Below are 17,807 nucleotides of genomic sequence, written 5' to 3' on the forward strand. Positions count from 1 at the left end.
TCTCTGAGATGCTTCCAGATGCTCTTAAATGACACAATTGCATGACTTTTCATATGTCCTGTGCAGTCTTTTAACTTCCACATCCTATGGTCAGTCTTGGCTGTGATCTGTTTGGCAAATAGAAACTCGATTATCCATCATACCCTACAGGAAGAATCATGTCCTCATGGAAGTGGTTTCTTAGCTTCGTTTCTAGAGTCCAGGCGACACGTGCAGTATCATTTACTTGTTCAACAATTTGTAAGGAAATGAATGGGCATTGGTGATACAAAGAGAGAAAAATGTCTTTATTTTCATGCAGCTTAAAATTAAGTAATGTAAGTATCCCTTTTAATAGTGAAACCAAAGAAGAAGATACAAGATATAAAATGGATATGTATCCCCCTTGTTAGTTTTGTTGTTCTTATTAAAAAAAAACCATAAGGTCCCATTATGTCACCTAGACTGGCCTAGAAATGTCAGTCATTCTGCTGCCTCAGCCTCTGGAGTGCTGGGATTATAAGCATGCCCATCATACCCAGCTGGCATTCCTTTAAAATAGAGAGCGTTACAATTCTGTGAATATTCATGGTTCTGATTTAACAAACTCCTCATTGCCTGAGGTACACACCATGAAATCCATTGTAGCTGGAAAGTTCAGGAAGCTTTGACTGGCAGGTATGAGTGTAAGATGAAATGGAGGTATTTAAGGAGAGGGGTTGGGGCCCGACTCATGCATCTATTGAGGCTTTCATAATCCTGAAATTGTCTCCATGTAAGAGAATAAGTCATAAAAGGCGTGGAATTTTCCACTGACTTACATCAGAAGAAGTGAGTGCAGAACCAAACTACTGAAGAGTATTAATTACTAAGATTATTCATGGTATTAACAGTTCCATTTATATACTGAGAAATCTGTCACTGACATATCATTTGCATATATAAAAACTGTATACGCAATGTAATTTGCGGTTAAACATGTTTTCATGTTTACAGAGTCAAGTAATAGCATAGAAGTAAGATGCCAGCCATAAAACATCTCAGTTACTTTGCAACCTAGATGTAGAGCTCGAGGTTGTAAAACTGAGATGCCACCTCACCCCAGCAGGAGAGGAAGCATGCCACTAGGGCTCTGGGGCCTGAAGTCCTGGGTTGGTTCTGTCTCTGATGGTTTGCTTGTTATGAGAGCTTGGGAAAATAACTTAGTCTTCCTTAATATCAGTTTTCTCATGCATGGGATGGAACCTGCTCATCAAAGCTTTGTGAGTCTTAACGAGACCATGCACGTACACTGTTTGAAATGGTGCCAGGCTCCTTATAATTGCTCAATACAGGACAATTGTGTCTGCAGCATCAACAGAAAGGCTGGGGAAAAGCCCCTACAGCAAGATTCAAGAGTCTCAATGTCGTGAGTTTTGGTGAGGAATTCTCTAAGCATCTCTGGTTGAGTCTTATTTCTTGCCTGGGAATCCCTAAGCAAATGCCACTTCTTAATAGGATTTGTTTTTATTATCAGAACATCCTGTGCTGTAGCCGAAGCAGAAAAGCCTTGGATTAAACTCTGGCTGATATAATTCAACTCTGATACAGGGTGTGAGTCAGGCTACTAAAGCCTTTTAAAATGCAGCAGGCAAGGGTGGACTCTGAGGACTCATGAACTACTTTATATGTGGGCAGCCTGAGTCCCGTATTCCCAGTTGTTTATAATCAGATTCAGGAGTACATTCAGAGTGTTCCAGATTCTGACTGTAATATGGGACAGCTTGAGACCAAAAGTCACACTGCTAGCCTTTGTTATAAATTTGTGTCCTCTACTGACCACCGAGGGAAGCTCTCTGCTTTCCTTCATGACATGAGAAATGTCTCTCTGGTGATAAGAAAAGTAATACTCCATCCACCTTGCTGTCACCATGCTAAGCATGAGGCCAGCTGTGCTGCAGGTGTGACTCTTACTGTGCCCTTTGGGCTATAGATCTTGTCTGTCTTCTGTGTTTCAGAGGGACCTTAGGAGGCAGTATTAAAGCCTGGCTTAGCTCTACCTTGATGGGGGATGCTATGTCTCTGTACAACATCTCACTCACTTAGGGCCCTTTTCTAGCTCCAACCCTGGAACTAAGATACTGATTGTTAGTCTAATAATGCATATCCTCAGTGAACGTTTGCAGTTGTTCCAAGTTATTATTCAGTGCTAGCATTGCCACAGACCTCTAGGATAAAGAACGCCTCCCTTAATCAAGTGTGTGGCCATAGCTTCATGTATAGCAGAGGTGTTGCTGGGTGGAGCAGAGCACAGGATGTTGGGTATATGTTGAATTAGTTGATAAAACTGAGAAAAGAAATCATGTGCAAGAAGAGCTTCACTGTGCTCAATTGCCTTTCCTCTAAGTATACCAGCAACCCTTAACTAGTGAAGTGGCTTGTTTTCAGTTCCTGCCTTGCTGAACTTCCAAGATTCCAATCTCCTGGCTTTTCTGGGTTCATCTTTGATAATGACACTTTATTTTATTCACATGGAACCATTGAGGTATCCCAATGTACTTCTTTTAAAATATTTTTTATTCAATTCTTTAAAATAATATGTGTGTATGTGTATGGGCACCTGCACCTGAGTGCAGTGCCCATAGAGGCCAGAAGAGGGAGTTAAATTCCTTGGAACTGGAGTTACAGGTAATTGTGACCCACTGATGTGGCTGCTGGGAACTGAACAATGTTTCTTTGCAAGATCGGTAAGTACTCTTAACTGCTGAGCCATCTCTCTAGCTCCATTGTGCTTCTCTTGATAATCTTACAAGGCAGTCTATGTAAGAACCACTGCCTTTCAACTTCATTCCCATGGCTTGCTCATTGCTGGAGAGTGCTCAATGTGTGGCCACCTGACTTTACCAAACCCTTTTCCTTTACTTCCAAATGCAGTTAAACTGCGGCAATTCCATTCTAGTCATTTGAAACTCTGCTCTTTCCATTGTTAAGGCCAAACATTTAAGCTCTTATAGTCCCTTGTCTATAAATAAATAGAGAACTTTTCAAAGCATATTCAAAATTTGATCATTTTTTTCACAACTTCTAGTGCAATGTCCTACCTTGAAGGTCCCCCCCCCATTTGTCCCCTTAGATAGAGATAACAGCTTCCTCTTTCTGCCCTCAGATTCTTTTGAGTGGTCATTGTTGGGCTGTTTATTCTTCTGTCAAAAAGCCTGTGTAAAGCTAGTGAACTCCCAAAGATAAACCAAATTTAGCCCTCTGCCAAGCATTTTCTTGTTCTTGTGTCCTGTCAAAGAAGGAAAGAATTCCGAGAAGTGAAAAACAAGGAGTGGGAGGAAAGTTGATGAAGGTCTTAGATGCAAACTCAACAGTTGAATGTGAGCTTTGAAAGACAGAGTCGTTGCCTGAAATTTTTAAGCAAAAGATTTCATCTTAGGTAAGATAGGGACCATGCAGGGCATTCCAGGAATTGGGGGTGGGGGGGGTAGTTTTCCTAGAATAGTGCTTCCTTTTTCTTTCTGTCCTGTTTGGATGTGACATGGCATCTGTTGCATGATAGAAAGTGCAATTCTCCAGCCTGACCACCCATGGTTAAACTATCAAAGGTGCACACCTTTAGCCCCAGCACTGCGATCACCATGAGTACTAAGCCAGCGTAGTCTACATGCGGAGTTACAGGACGGCCAAGGCTATACGCTAACATCCTATCTCAAACATAATTTGTGGAAGATGTAAGTCACCTTATATAAGTACACAGGCTGGTGTCAGCAACACAAGAATTGCTTCTTGGTATCCATTTGTGAGATATTATAACACAGGTCAGCAATGACCAGGAAGTCAAACTGTTGCACTTCTTAGCAGTTGGTCTCTGCAATAATTATTTCCTAAAGGGTAATTATATTTATTTTGATGGGTTTTAAAGTTCATGTTTAGTCAGTTTGTTGAGTTCTTGTCCTTTCCAAGTACTGATCCTGCACACAGTATTTTGAGATCCTGCTCGCTTTCAGCCCTCTTAGGGAAGTATCACATTTGCATATTCTCTGAAATCTAACATACCAAATTCTCCTTCCAACGCCTGTAGAAAAGTGTGCTCCCATTTTAGCGTAGCCGCTTCAGTTTTAACACTTACTATGGAAATATTTCAAACATACACAAAAGATAGGAGAGCATATGAGTCTATAATGCAGCTTCAAAATGTTTGGACACGTGAGTGTAACTTCTGCTTCTTTTGCTGTTTTGTCCATCTTCTCCCATATCCCAGTTAATGACAATGGAGAGGCTATAATTAGAGTACTCCACAATGTTTCTTTTTTTGCTCAGTCTCTGAAGTAGACAGAAAACAATCTCAGGAAACAACATACAACATTGTCACTAACAACACAGTCACTGAACTTTTAGTTGTTGCTGTATTTTTTTCCTTCAGGTATATGAGCATCCAAGTATATGCATATTCAAATAGTTTTGTTTTGGGTTTATTTAAAGGTTTTAGGCATTACTTTTTAAGGTTAATTTTGGTGTATGAGTCAAACACACCAAATAAAGTACTTTAAAATAGCCTATAATCATGAGCACTCCAATGCAGAATACTCTTTTCTTGTTTTTAGTGTTTTGTTTTAGCTTCATAGTTTATTATAATAATTTTTATTGCCTTTGTGTCTGATGCATACTGTTTGGTGGGATTGGGTCCACAAATACATGGTTGGTAGTTTTATTTCAGAGCTGGGTACTTCCATCCTGTGATGGCCACATAGCTGAATTAACTAGTGTCCATAGATGTATTATTTCCAGTCTTTGACTGATTGGCCAATCTCTGTAAATGCTTTCATCTTTTCATATATACACATATATACATCATGTACATGTAAATAGCATTAACTATTTCATGTATCATAGAGCATTCTTCATGTGTCATTCCTTCCACTGGATTGTGAGTTTCTCATGAAATGGAACTTTATTTTATTTGTCTGTATTCCCTTGAGCCCAGGACAGAGTGTCACCTGTAATAGGAGGCCAAGAAAGGCCAATTTCCAAGTAAAAGAAAAAAGAAAGATCATAATGACGAAAGTCTGTAAACCTGATTCTGCAGAGATAATTGGATAACTGAGAGTGGCAATCTTAGAAAACTCACCATATATGAGATGAGGAGGAAAAGAGGTAGTGTGTAGAAAAGGGAGAGCCGAGCTCTGAAAGGCAGAAGGAAGGGCAGGCAACGATGTTACCAAGTGACAGATCAGAATTTCATACAGAGTAATGGAAGACTTCCTTAGAAATTGTGGGACTTTGGGGCTGGAGAGCTGGCCTAGAGGTTAAGAGAGTCCTCTGCTCTTCCAGAGGACCCATGTTCAATTCCCAGCACCCACATGGAAACAGTTCATAACCACCCGCAACTCCAGTTTCAGGGGATCCAATGCCATCACCTGGCCTTCGTGGGTATGAGGCATGCAAGTGGCGCACAGACATATATACAGGCAAAACACCCATACTCATAAAATAACAACTAAAAAAAACACTGTGAGACTCCTATCGCTAGGTATTTCTGAAAATCCCTAGTAAAAAGACACGATACATGGCTGAGCAAAAACAAAGACGATGAAAGCACGAAGTGCTGGAAAGGATGTAGAGAAATTGGTCCCTTATCCATCACTGATAGGCATATAAAATGGAGCAACCCACTTTAGAAGACACCTTCCTAGCCTCTCGTAAAGTTAAACAAGTAATGACGATAAAGATCAGCAAGCAGAAAATATATCAGAAGCCATGTAGAATGGTGGCAACACAAAAATAAGCACCTCACAAAATAAATAAATAAGTTGTTAAGTCTGTTAACAAAAGCCCACACAGCACAGATCTCTGTTAACTAGATGTGATTTCCGGTTTGGAAGTCTCCATAGAGAACACCCATTGCTAACTGGAGGATCTCTCATGTGTTGCGAAACCAAGGAGATGTTCTTTGCATTTTTTTTCTAGCCTTACTTTTTAGTACTTATGATCAAATTTAGCATGAATGCAGTTGTAAACACTACCCTGACAGAGATTTGTCTTTGTTCAAAATCTTAATGTAACTGAGCATGTTTTTCAAAACTAATGCCAGGGGCTTAGCTCAGCAGCACAAAGATTGGAGTAAATGAAGCCTCTGGGTTCCAGCCCAAGCCCTGAAACCCACCAGCTAACCAACAACAAACGTAATGATAGAGTTTGTTTCTTTACAGGTTTTCCTAGGTTTTTATTAAAAAACAAACAAATAAACAAACAAAAAAACCCCTCTTGGGCTGTCTCAAGAGACCTGGACCACAAGCAAGTTGGTTTTATCCTACCTACTACCCGCCTACTGCTAAATAGACATGGGGGAATCCACATTTTTCATTAGGATGATATTTTTCATGGCTACAATTACATTAGAAAACATGTCCTAGGTTCTCGGGGGTTATATGGAGAGAGGGAAGCAGTCAAAAGCAGTTAGCAGGCAAGTTTGTTTGTTCATCCCTTACACTGCCATCTTATGGAGTACCTTTTGGGTAGCAGCCCTTGTCCTGAGGCTTGGATAGAGTATAGTGAACCAGAGCACATGTAGCTGAATCTCTTAGTGTTCGCACCTGATGACAGCTGTCCCCAGGAAGATATGGGTAAAAATAAGATGACAGAGAGGACAGAAAATAGACTGCATGCACAGAAGTTTGTGTTATCATACTTGCAACTCATGGTGCAGTTGCTGGAAAAGCGTCACCCATGCCAGCTGTGAGGAAATATAGAGAAAGAATTGAAGACAATGGGGATCCATTTTAGGCAGAGGATGCACAATTGCACTCAAGGAACTACAACTATCTTGTCAGATCAAATGAAATCATTACATTTCTGGCTTTTAAAGGTCAAACTGGCAATTTGCTGCGGTGCAAACCCCAGTCTCTTGTGGCTGCAGAAAAGAGTGTGGAGATGAAACAGCAGAAGGTGAGTGGCGAGCTGAGCTGGGCTAGATGTGGGAGGAGCACCCCCGCACTCTTTGAGCCAAATAATTTGGGTATTGGGAATTATAAGATGCTTAACAGAATCTCTGGTCTTCAGTTAGGTACCAGTAGCTTTCTTTATCAGCTGTAATACAACAACAGAGACAATAGCAAAGCAACCAAAGCACAGACATTGTCAGATGTCCTTTTGGGGTGTTAGGAGTAAATTGTCCCAGTTGAGAAACACCGAGGTAAAGGATCTGAACCCAGAAAGGCACGGAAACACATCGCTGAGAATATTGGAATTGTTCCAATGGAAAGGCATTCTCAGAGTCAGAAAGGGCTGCAGAACCACGTGGAGCTGTTGTGAGAATCAGACAGCTGCGTGAGGGAAGGTGGCCATGCAGCTGGTAAGAAAGAACATGATATGGCTTGAAAACGTGATTGTGAGAGCCTGGTAGGGGAAGTGGAAAGGTGAATAAAAGGAGGGATTTGATGTCAATTCCAAATTCAAAGTCAGCAGGAGAGAAGGTAAGTGGAGCAGTCGGGATGGACTTGCGGCATAGTCAACAGCATGAGGTAAGGCTCCTTTAGGGCAGCCGTACAGGTAGGTTACCTGTCAGAATGGAACGGTGGTCAGGGGAAGTGTTTCTGACCAGTGAACCCCAGGATGCCTCCTTCAGTCTTTTCATTCTTGCCTGCGCCTCATCTTCTAGAACCCGACTATAAACGTTTAGTTCTTCATATGGACTAAGTGAAAATGACTGATCTTCCTGGTACCTCCATGCGCCATGCTCTTTCCTGCTCCAAGTCTAATTCTGCTACCTGCAAGTGTTTCCTGCCTCTCTTTATCTGCCACTTTCTTGGAGGTCTTAAAAAGTATTTCATCTCAAAATCCATCCATGACCTCTCTCCACAGTCCTAGTTTAGATGTGCTTTTATCATTCTTTCGCAGCATGTGTGTGTACATGCATGTATGTGTGCATACATGTGTGTATGTGTGTGTGCATGCATGTGTGTGTGTGTTACCAGCCTCAAATTATGGCTAGTTTTCCATGCCTCTCCCTGATAGTCTATAAGCTTAGTGGGAACAGGGGGGGCATTTACATTGCTACTGTGTGTTCTTCAGCATCTGGCATTGCACTTGACACCTATAGGTTCTCACTAGGGTTGGGAATGTAGCTGCATGGTAGAACACTTGCCCAGATGTGCAAAACCATTGGTCCTATTCCAACCACTGCAAACCAGTAGCAGTTGTAATGATGTGGATGGTCAACAAACAAGTTTGACCAACTGGTTCCAATTTTGACATGTTTCTGAGGCTGGGGACACTAGTAGATTCTGTGGTGTGTGTGTGTGTGTGTGTGTGTGTGTGTGTGTGTGTGTGTGTGTGTGTGTGTGTGCAGAATTGGCAGAAAACTTACAGTTCATCACTTCACACTCCCACTAAATGGAACTGAAAGAGAGGGAAAGGAAGAAAACCTCACCCAGCATTTTGTGTTCTCAAGGATTCCCTGTGGGCACATGGGACCCATCCCATTCAGAAACACAGAGAATATGTACTCAGAAAATAATGGAGAGAAGCCCAAAGCCCTGTCTCCTTGGGTGGCAAACTGCCTCGGAGTTAACAGCCCCCATGACTTTGGCATGCACTTATATGCCCCATAGCAGAATCATATGCTGTGTTTAAAAACCATCCTACAGCAGGAAGGGAGTTTTGGACCACATAGGCCTGGCCACAGCCCATAGCAGAGACCGAAGGTCCATGGGACGGGGCTGAGAGACATACAGTAACTGCACTTGCACAGTCTCTGGTCGATGGCCTCTGAACCTGGGAGTTCGGTTGCTAAGTCGTGCAGAAGGCACTGCTGCACTGCTGTGCTTTCCCTCCAGGGAGGTGAGCAAGCTCCTTCTAGAAAGAAAGAAAGCCACCTCCGCAAGAACTCTGTCTCCCAGGCTGGTGCTTGAAGGATTGGTGGGTAAAGTGAGGGAAGGGTTCTAGAAAATACTGCTGTGAAAGTGACATGAGAATGAGGATTTCAAAGTGTTCTCCTGTTCTTATTCACCACTGTGTACTTTATCACTGCAGCACAGAGCTTGTAATTCTTGTCATCATTATTGGGCCCTCAGGGCCGCCTTCACTTATCAATTGTTGTGTGGCATGATTAGTTCATACAAAAATTGCATTCACCCTACTCCCAGTTCCGTTTGTATCCACAGTGAGATGTGATGCCATTTTTCATTTTTAATGGAAACTTCCTCTTGAATGCTTTCATATTACAGGAAAAAATGAGCTTTGATATTAAACAACAAAATGTTTTGATTTATAAGGGGAATTATCTCATATGCAGGCATAGTAAATAAAATCTATCTTTCATAGACACATTAAATCCATATTTTACAAAATGGGTTTGTGCCTGTATCCATGGACAGATAGATAATAATTTAATACTGTAAAGCTCCCAACACATAAGTAAATGTTATATAAGGTAGACAGCCACATGCTTTAATTATTCCCACTTTAAATTATTTCCTTCTGTGTTACGTGGAGCTACTTTGACATCTATTGCCATTTGCCATATAATTCTATATTCTGCCTTTTTAATAATGTGCAAGAAATCTTAAGTAAAAATAGCTCTTTGAGAAACTTGATTAACGCAACAAAGGTCAAGGTAGTGAGGATTTGTGCAAAAATGTGTCCTATTTGTGATGTTCTATTTTTATTATGGGAGCTATGAAACTATGAATAATCTTATTTATTCCATTTATTCTCTAGTTCATATAAAATTATACCCTACTGTTATCCTGTCACAAACATAATTGACCAGGCTGGTGCCTGAAATGCATTCCATTTTATCTTCCCAGCATGAATAGGCTTGAAAACCTCCTGGTCATTTTTTTTTTAAAGCAGCCCTGATGGTTGGAAGAAGACCATATGTAAAACAAAGGCTGAAGCCCACGCAGGAAAACAAATAGATTATCTCCCCCTGACCTTGGAACACGACTCCAATCTCACGTGTTTCTTCATTCCACAACTGTTGGCTCTTCCTCTACGCCAGCAGCTGCTCTAGGCACTGGGGGTGTGAAGGTGAGCACAGGCAGGGTCCTCACCCGGGGGGGAGGAGGCAGCACCTGTGATCAGAAAAGTGGAGTGCATGAGAAAATGCCAGTGTTCAAACCAGTGGCAGCCATGATGGAACAGAACAGATTAGGGATGGAGAGCACAGAGATATCCTTCTTGACAGGCCTGTCAAAGGTGGCTTCTCAAAGAAGTGGGCAGGGGTGTGTAGAATGACACCAGAGCATCTGAAAGAACGTGGTATATAGAGATTCTGGAGAAGGGCTGTGTAGATGGGGCCATGGGTGTCACATCCTCATGGCTAAGGGACCCTCAGGTGAGAAACACGGTGGGACAGGGGAATGAAGAGTCAGATTATGGGGGCTCTCGCGGGCCATGGGGAGGAAGCTGCATTTTTATCTCAAGACTGATGGAGGAGGTGGAGAGGAGAGTTAGAAAGATCCTCTTTCCAGCTACCTAGACCACTCTAGCTACTGGGTGGACATAGAGTGTGGAGTTCCCAATAGACACAAAAGAATCTTGATGCTACGTGGGCAAGAGTTGATGGCAGCTGCGAGTGCCACGGTGATGAAAATAGAATGGGGAACTTCAGTTTCGGCTGGGGTTTAGAAGTATGGCTGATATGGGTCATGTGATCCATGTGATCACGTGATCAGTACAGATGGAACATAACATAATCAAGGACCATCTCTAAGTTTGGTATTACAATAGGATTAGTTACACTCTCTCTCTCTCTCTCTCTCTCTCTCTCTCTCTCTCTCTCTCTCTCTCTCTCTCTCTCTCTTCTCTAGTTTCTATTAACTCCAGAACTTTTTCCTGTGCCATGGTCCATCCAGGCTTATACCTTCAATGGTCTTTTTCTCCAGTGTGTGCTGAAAAGACCAAAATACAAGAGTTTGACTGACAAGAAATTCCCAGGGTGGCTGGAAGAGCTGCTGATACTGGAAAAGATCCCAAGATTTGGAATCAGAGAGCCTGGGCTCAAGGTCTATCTTGGACCATTCTCACTTTCAGCATCAAGTTCTCTGTATGAAAAAATTGTGGGGATAGTAGTTAATGTGGGATGACAGGAGACTTACGTGTATGCTATAATCGTGGTTGCTTAAACATTGATTGATATGTGGTTTCTGTGTCTGCTGTAGTCGTGTGTTACTTAACAATGGGATGGATTCTGAGACATGTGTCATTTGGTGATTTCATTGTTATGAAAACATCATAGATTGTATATAGACTGTGCTTACACAGACCTGTATGATATAGATCTGTCCCTCAGTGTGACCTCTTGATGCAATAAAGGGATTTATAGGAAGCTGACTGCTGACCACAGCACACTAGCATACATTAAGAAAAATGGGTAAAAGGGATGTTTAATGTGCAGGAGGTCCTGGGTTAGATGCTGCAAAACAGAAGAAAAATAAACAAATAAATAAGATAGTAGAGTGCACCCTAACACAGTAGTTAGATGTGCTGTATAGTAGTAAGGAAGGCACTTTGGTCTTTCCCTACTTCCCAGCATCACATCCTGAGATTATGTGCACCACAGCACTCTTGCATACAGCAGCTTTATCACATGCAGGAGTAATAGATGGTTTACACCATCACAGTTGCTATGCCAATGTGATATATGAATTTTTACTTCCATTAGGTTTCTTTTCTTTTTTCAAGACAGGATGGCACTGTGTAGCCCTGGCTGTCTTGAAACACACTCTACAGGCAATGCTGGCCTCAAACTCAGAGGCCTGCCTCTGCCTCCCCAACTCTGGGTTTAAAAGTGTGTTCCACTACTGCCCCACTCTTTTTTATTTTGGAAACAAAGTCTCACTGTGCATCCTGGCCTGGCTTTGAATTTGCAATCATTCTACCTCAGCCCCCTGAGCACTAGCATCATTGGCTTGCATCACCCTGCCCGGCATTTCCTTAGCTGTGGAACCACGGCTGTGTTTGAGATGTGTACTGGCTGAAATCCTGTTACGTGGTGCCAAGCCACAGACAGGCAGATTGGTGCTTTTAATCAAAGATGAGGTTTCACCTTATCTTGAGGTATCCATTAGGGATTACAAATTTCTTTCTTTCTATATTGTAACTCTTCAGGAAAGCTTGGTTCTTATCAGAAGCAACCTCAATGGAGTATCTTTTTTTTTTTAAATAATCATACCAGAAGTGCTTGCTTGGTATTCTGTACATAGTGACAAAAACATTATCATGAAGTGGCATTTATTTCTCCAATTAGCCACCATCGCCTCCTCAACAAAGCCCAGAGATAATAGGTTAAACCGTCACTAAAAATCCTTTTTATTTTATGATTAAAACACATTTTTGAGCCCGATTATGGCTTTATTTTCCAGAAGTGCTCCAGAAACGTGACTGCTCCAGAAGCAGGAATAAGCTCAGCTAATCTTATACATCCTGTGTTTTCTTAATTGTTGTTGCTGGTTTTATTTGATTTTTCTGTCCAGAATGCATTTAATTTGGAACCATTCCCAAGACATGTAAAAGTGGGTGCCAACATCTTTTCAAACACAAATTGGATTTAATAATGTTTATGCTGAATGCAGGCAATTTAGTTATTCCTTTTCACATAAATCTCTCCTACTCATGCTGAGCAAACCTCTAGGAGACTGACACTTATTATAGCTTTTCTCAATCAATTAATATTTATTGAGCCTAGCGTATGTGTGGAAACCAGCACTAAGGTGGGAAGAATTCAGAAACTGGAGAGCAGTCCTGTTCTCCAGCTTGCAAATTATTGAGAGAAAGCTGAGCAGCAACCCACTGTTAAGACAAGAAATTCCCACAAGAACCTAAGGCTGAAAGGAGCCCAGGTGTCCCCACCTCACCTGCTGCTCAACTTGCTTGATGCCTTGCGTGGGTTCTTCTTATATTGCTGTTTCCTTCCACTTGGTTCCTGTTAACATGGGGGACGATCAAGTCCCTGGGTTTTCTTGTTGGAATCTGAGAACGCTTTGATGCTTAAAGTTATGTCATAGTTTGGTATACAGATCTCTGTGACCTCTATTTGAGACTTACATTCCCTTCTCCTGACAAGTCTACAAAAAAAAAAGGTGAAAAATCTCTGAAGTTTCACACTTGTTTTATTCGTGTTCATACAATGCTGAAAGTATGTAAAAAAGGGCTTGCATACTTTCTCCTTACAGTGGTAGTGAGGCATGTGTTGGGCTTCTGTTATTGTGACAAGTGTGTGATACAATTGGTTTATAACGAAGAAAGCTGTGTTTGGGCTCACGTCTTTGGAGGTTTCAGGTTCTTGTCTTTAGGACTGTGGCAACGCATCACATCATAGCAGGAATGCATGGCGAAATCCCCTGCCTCGTTTCCAGGATATGTCCCCAGTGATGGAGAGACAGAGTCACACGGACTTCTTTGAGATTTCACCTCCTAAATATACTACCACCTCTTAATAGTGTCAAGGGCTGGGGGCTGGCTCTTGAATACAAGAACCTTTTCTGAACACCTATCAAACCATAGCTAAGATAAAGTCCTATTTTCCCCATTTACCACGAAGGACACTATATCTTGGAGTTAAACAGCTCAGCTAAGGTCCCCAGCTAGATAACAAACATCTAAACCTTGAAGTTGTGACTCCAAAATCTATGTTTGTTCCACCTATCCATGGCATCTATGATTATAAGAGGCCCTGCAAAGCCCTTGATGATGGGCAAGCCGAACACTATGGGGAAAGATACCTACTATGCTCCCAACTCTATGGAAGAAAAGAAATACATTTCTCCCCCATCCCTGCCCTGCTGTGGCCCAAACATCTTAGAGGAGACGTCTTCAATGGATCACAGTAGTTTTAAAGGAAGGGATTTTTTGACTAGTGAGAGCTTTCCGTAGATAAACATACCCTCCTCCCACCTTTCAAGACAGGATTTTTCTGTATAACAGCCTTGGATGTAATGGAATTATCTTTGTAGACCAGCCTGGCCTCAAACTCACAGAGATCTGCCTGCCTCTACCTCCTTAATGCTGGATGTGGTGGCACACACCTTTAAAAGTCCATAATAGTATTTTTATACCTAGTAGTATATTTCATCCATACTAAGACAATATGTAGAGGTCTAGCCATTCTCGTCCTTAACCTACATATAATTGCCTGTATTTATGGAGTGTGTGAGTGTGTGAGTGTGTGTGTGTGTGCGCGCGCGTGCGCGTGGGTGCTGTATTGTTGGCTCCTTCGGCCATCCTTTGGCCACCTGTGAGAGGTTTCCTGCTTTCTGTTCCTTTATTTAGTCTTTCTTTGGTATCAATTTACCCCTATTTCTTGAGAGTCTGTATTTTATTCCTATAATTAATAGGGAAGCTTTAATCTGAAAAATAATCAAGTGTTTTCAAGAAAGGTACTAGAGTTTATGTATTTAGCTTTGGGGCTTTTTTATTTTTCTTTTGTGTTTTGCTCTTAGCTTGGCCAGTCATCGCCCAGCTTCTAGAATGGCACAAGTGACAAGTGTGAAGCACTTCCTACCTTACACATCTTTTCTAAATAAACACTTGTGTTTGTTTCTGCTCTGTTACAGAAACTCTGGAATATGCAAGGTGTTGCAGTTATTTTATCTGTAAGGCCTGGGAAGCCAATAACTGACACAGTGAGACTGAAGTGTAATTCAAAACTGTAAGCACTATGCAGGGCAGAATCTAAACTGCTACTAATGTACTAGTAAACTAAACTAAACTGCTCTAATCCTCATAACCTACTGTGTCCCAAGCATTCGCCAATCTGATCCTCCTCGGGCAGCTTCTCACCATCAACTCAGCTCTCACCTGTCAGCCCACCCACCCCCACCCCTTACTCCTCCTCCTCTCCAGGAAGCCCTGCCTTCCTTCCACTTCCTGTCCCTCTGCCCAGCTGATTGGCTAAAGGGTGCTTTATTGACAACTGCTACATCCACTCAAGGCATTCCTCCACAGCAAGGCGGTCCCAGAGAAGGTGATAATAAGGGAATCTTAAGTGGTGTAAATAGTGAGCACATTATTGTGGAAAGACGCTGTGTCTTCTAAGCTTTTTTCCTATGTAAGCATGGAGTCTCTGTTCTCTGGCTTCTGTTGGGATGGACAAAGGCCATAGTGATTTGCCTGCTCTGGTCTTATGGGCATTAATAACCACAGGGTCATAGATTTCTTCCCCCATACTAATATGGTTCATACTTTTCTATTTCATGTTTCTTCCCCCCTTTCGTTAATTTATTTTTGAGTAGTTTCATAGATTATGTAATTTGATTATATTCACCCCTATTGCCTTCTCTTGTCCCCCTCCCACTCTTACTGAACCCCTTCTTCTCAACTAAGTTTCAATTACTTGTGTGTTGTGGGGAGGCCACTGCACCTAAGTATGGTTATGAAGTTATGAAGGAGAGATAAACATGCTTTTTGTTAGATCACAAGTCTGGGATGAGAAAAAGACTTGTGAGAGAGCAGGTGATGTTTATCCCCATTGAAGTTGAACCAGCGTGTGGAGGAGATTGGTTGTTAACCAGCTGAAAAACATCCTTGAACAAATTCTGAGAGGAGGTATAAATGTGAGCCAAAAACAGGAGGCAGGGCCTTTGGAGACTTGGGATGGTTTGGGCTGTTCATCACTCATCTTTCAGATGCTCCTAGAGAGAACTGCTCAAGGGAAGGCTTCAGGGCTCTGGGCTCCAGCTAAGGCTCTGGGTTCTGGTTGTTCCAGGTTTCAGCAGAAGAAATCCTGTTTATTTCCTGGAGAATCCTTCCTTGGAACTGATAGCCTTATGGTATCATTATTGTATTCTTTAATCTTCTTTTCCTATTGTTTAGGTTAGTCAGGTTATAAATGAGGTACTCTCGGTTAATAAGTTCATAATAAAATATATTTGTTAAGAAAATTGAGCCTACAAAGTTATCCACCAGAACATGAGAAATTAAGTAGTGGCTACACTGCTGAAGAAAACTGCCTTGCCTTCCTCCAGAATCCTTGAAAGAAGGGTGTGAATGCTCACGATCCCCTCTGCCACTCGCAGTGGAATAGTTGTGAGCACAGCCTTGCACAGCTGACCATGAGTGCTGTGAGTTCAGGAGCACAATGTCCATGCTGTGTGTAGAAGACTGTTCCATAGCATGCCTATCTTCCAGGCTTTTTACCTTCTCTCTGCCCCGTCTTTTATTATGTTCTCTAAGTCCCAGACTAGGTAGAGTAGGACTGTGCACTTGTCTCTTATTCTCAGCTCCTAGGGCAGCCATGAGTTTCTGCAGTGAGTACCACCCACACAAAAATGACACATCCCAACCCAAAACATGTTTTTTTCTTCCTTTTTAAAATTATGACTGACACTAGGATTGTAGCAATTGAGATAATGCAGAATAATACTTTACTAATTCTAAGAGATGCATTTCTGAGATTTTCCTGTATATACAGAAACAGTTTGCCTTTTCCAGTTTGGATGCCATTTGCTTATTTGTGATTTATTTGTTTGGTTATTCTTTTGTCTGCCTGCTCCATTTAGGACCTCCAGTATTGTGTTGTAAGAACGTTTTGAAAGCAAGCATCCTCTTCTTGCTCCACATTTTCAGGAGAATGCTTTCAGTATTAAAAGTTAGTTGGTGCCTTACTACCATCTGCACAGATCACTAAAGGAACAAGAGAAAAGAACGGCAAATGATGGTATTGGTAGAGCAAGAAAAGTCAGAGCTCAGAGCTGACCCAGCCATATGGATGCTATGGGAAATGTAATGCTGATAGGTTGTCTATGAAGTAGTGAGACCCAGAGACAGTGACTGCAAATATTGTAAAATATTGTGAAAGTCTTAATGTGACACCAAGAGGAGGATACAGGAGTCAGTACACTTTGTGTGTGTGTGTGTGTGTGTGTGTGTGTGTGTGTGTGTGTGTGTGTGTATAAGCATCATTCCTTAGAGGCATTTCTGCTTTTGACACAGCTGTTCTATTTTCCTAGATCACTAGAAATTGTACTGTATATTTTGCTTTAGTAGCTGAAAAAAAAAAACAAGCCTTAATTTTCCAGTCATGGTTGCTGGGTAACCTCTATTTAGTCTTATTTCACTAGGTTCTAAGGCCAATATCTCTTTGTGGTCTGTGTTGCCAGGAGTCACCATTATCTTCTTATCACCCTAAAGGTCCAAGCCTGCCCCTCCCCCACACCAGCTCTCCAAGCATCTTCAACATTTAGTACATACTGCAAACCCCAGCTGGTCTTGTACCTGCTGGCACCTGGCTATAGCACGTATGCCTTGTCCCCTAATTCTCTAATACGTCTTCAGGAAAACGGGGAGTAACTTAAATGGTTGAGGAATGCTTTGGCATATTCATGCAAGAAGAAATGAGGTCTTTATTCAAACAGGAAAAAAAAAAGCAGAAAGTAGATTTCATGTAGAGAAAGGGGACAGAAACACAGATGGACCGGAGGATACTGTGTCAAGCGAAGTTTGTCAAGCACATAATGACAGACACTGTATGATCTCACTTGTAAGTGTTGACTTTGTAAAAAACTGAGAGAAGAGTCATTACCAGATATGTAGAAGGAGGGTGGATGGAGAAGGGGAGACATCTCTCAACCAGTGTAATACCGCGTGTTAGAGGGAGTGAGTCCTGGTGGTCTGTGGCACAGTGTGGTGAATGTAATTAACACTAATGTATTAATACTTCAGAATACTTGAGTGTTCAGTTTGAGAAAGTATTTACCATATATGGTAGAAATGTAGGTGAGAGATATACTAATTACTTTGAGAAACAAAATTTCACATTAAGGTTGTAGATGTAGCTCAGTGGTGAAGGGTTTGCTGGACAAGGCTCTAGATTTGCTGCTCTGCACTATAAGGAACAAGGCTAAAAG

At 41.8% G+C, this 17,807-nt stretch overlaps 1 protein-coding gene across 5 annotated transcripts in view; it reads left to right on the forward strand.

Annotated features, from left to right (window-relative positions):
- The window catches only part of PLD5 (phospholipase D family member 5), a 324,914-nt gene that overhangs the window by 103,303 nt on the left and 203,804 nt on the right, over positions 1-17,807 (forward strand). Inside the window, exon 1 of one of the 5 annotated variants that reach the window (XM_084785900.1) lies at positions 6,840-6,906. The exons of the other annotated variants lie outside the window; for them this stretch is intronic. Within the exon in view, the coding sequence (XP_084642026.1) occupies positions 6,892-6,906 (15 nt within the window). The 5' untranslated portion in view covers positions 6,840-6,891. Of the gene's footprint in view, positions 1-6,839; positions 6,907-17,807 lie in introns of those variants that run through there. 5 annotated transcript variants of the gene reach the window in all.

Source organism: Acomys minous (assembly GCF_964271855.1).
Source record: "Acomys minous genome assembly, chromosome: 1".
NCBI classification, from domain to species: Eukaryota; Metazoa; Chordata; class Mammalia; order Rodentia; family Muridae; genus Acomys; species Acomys minous.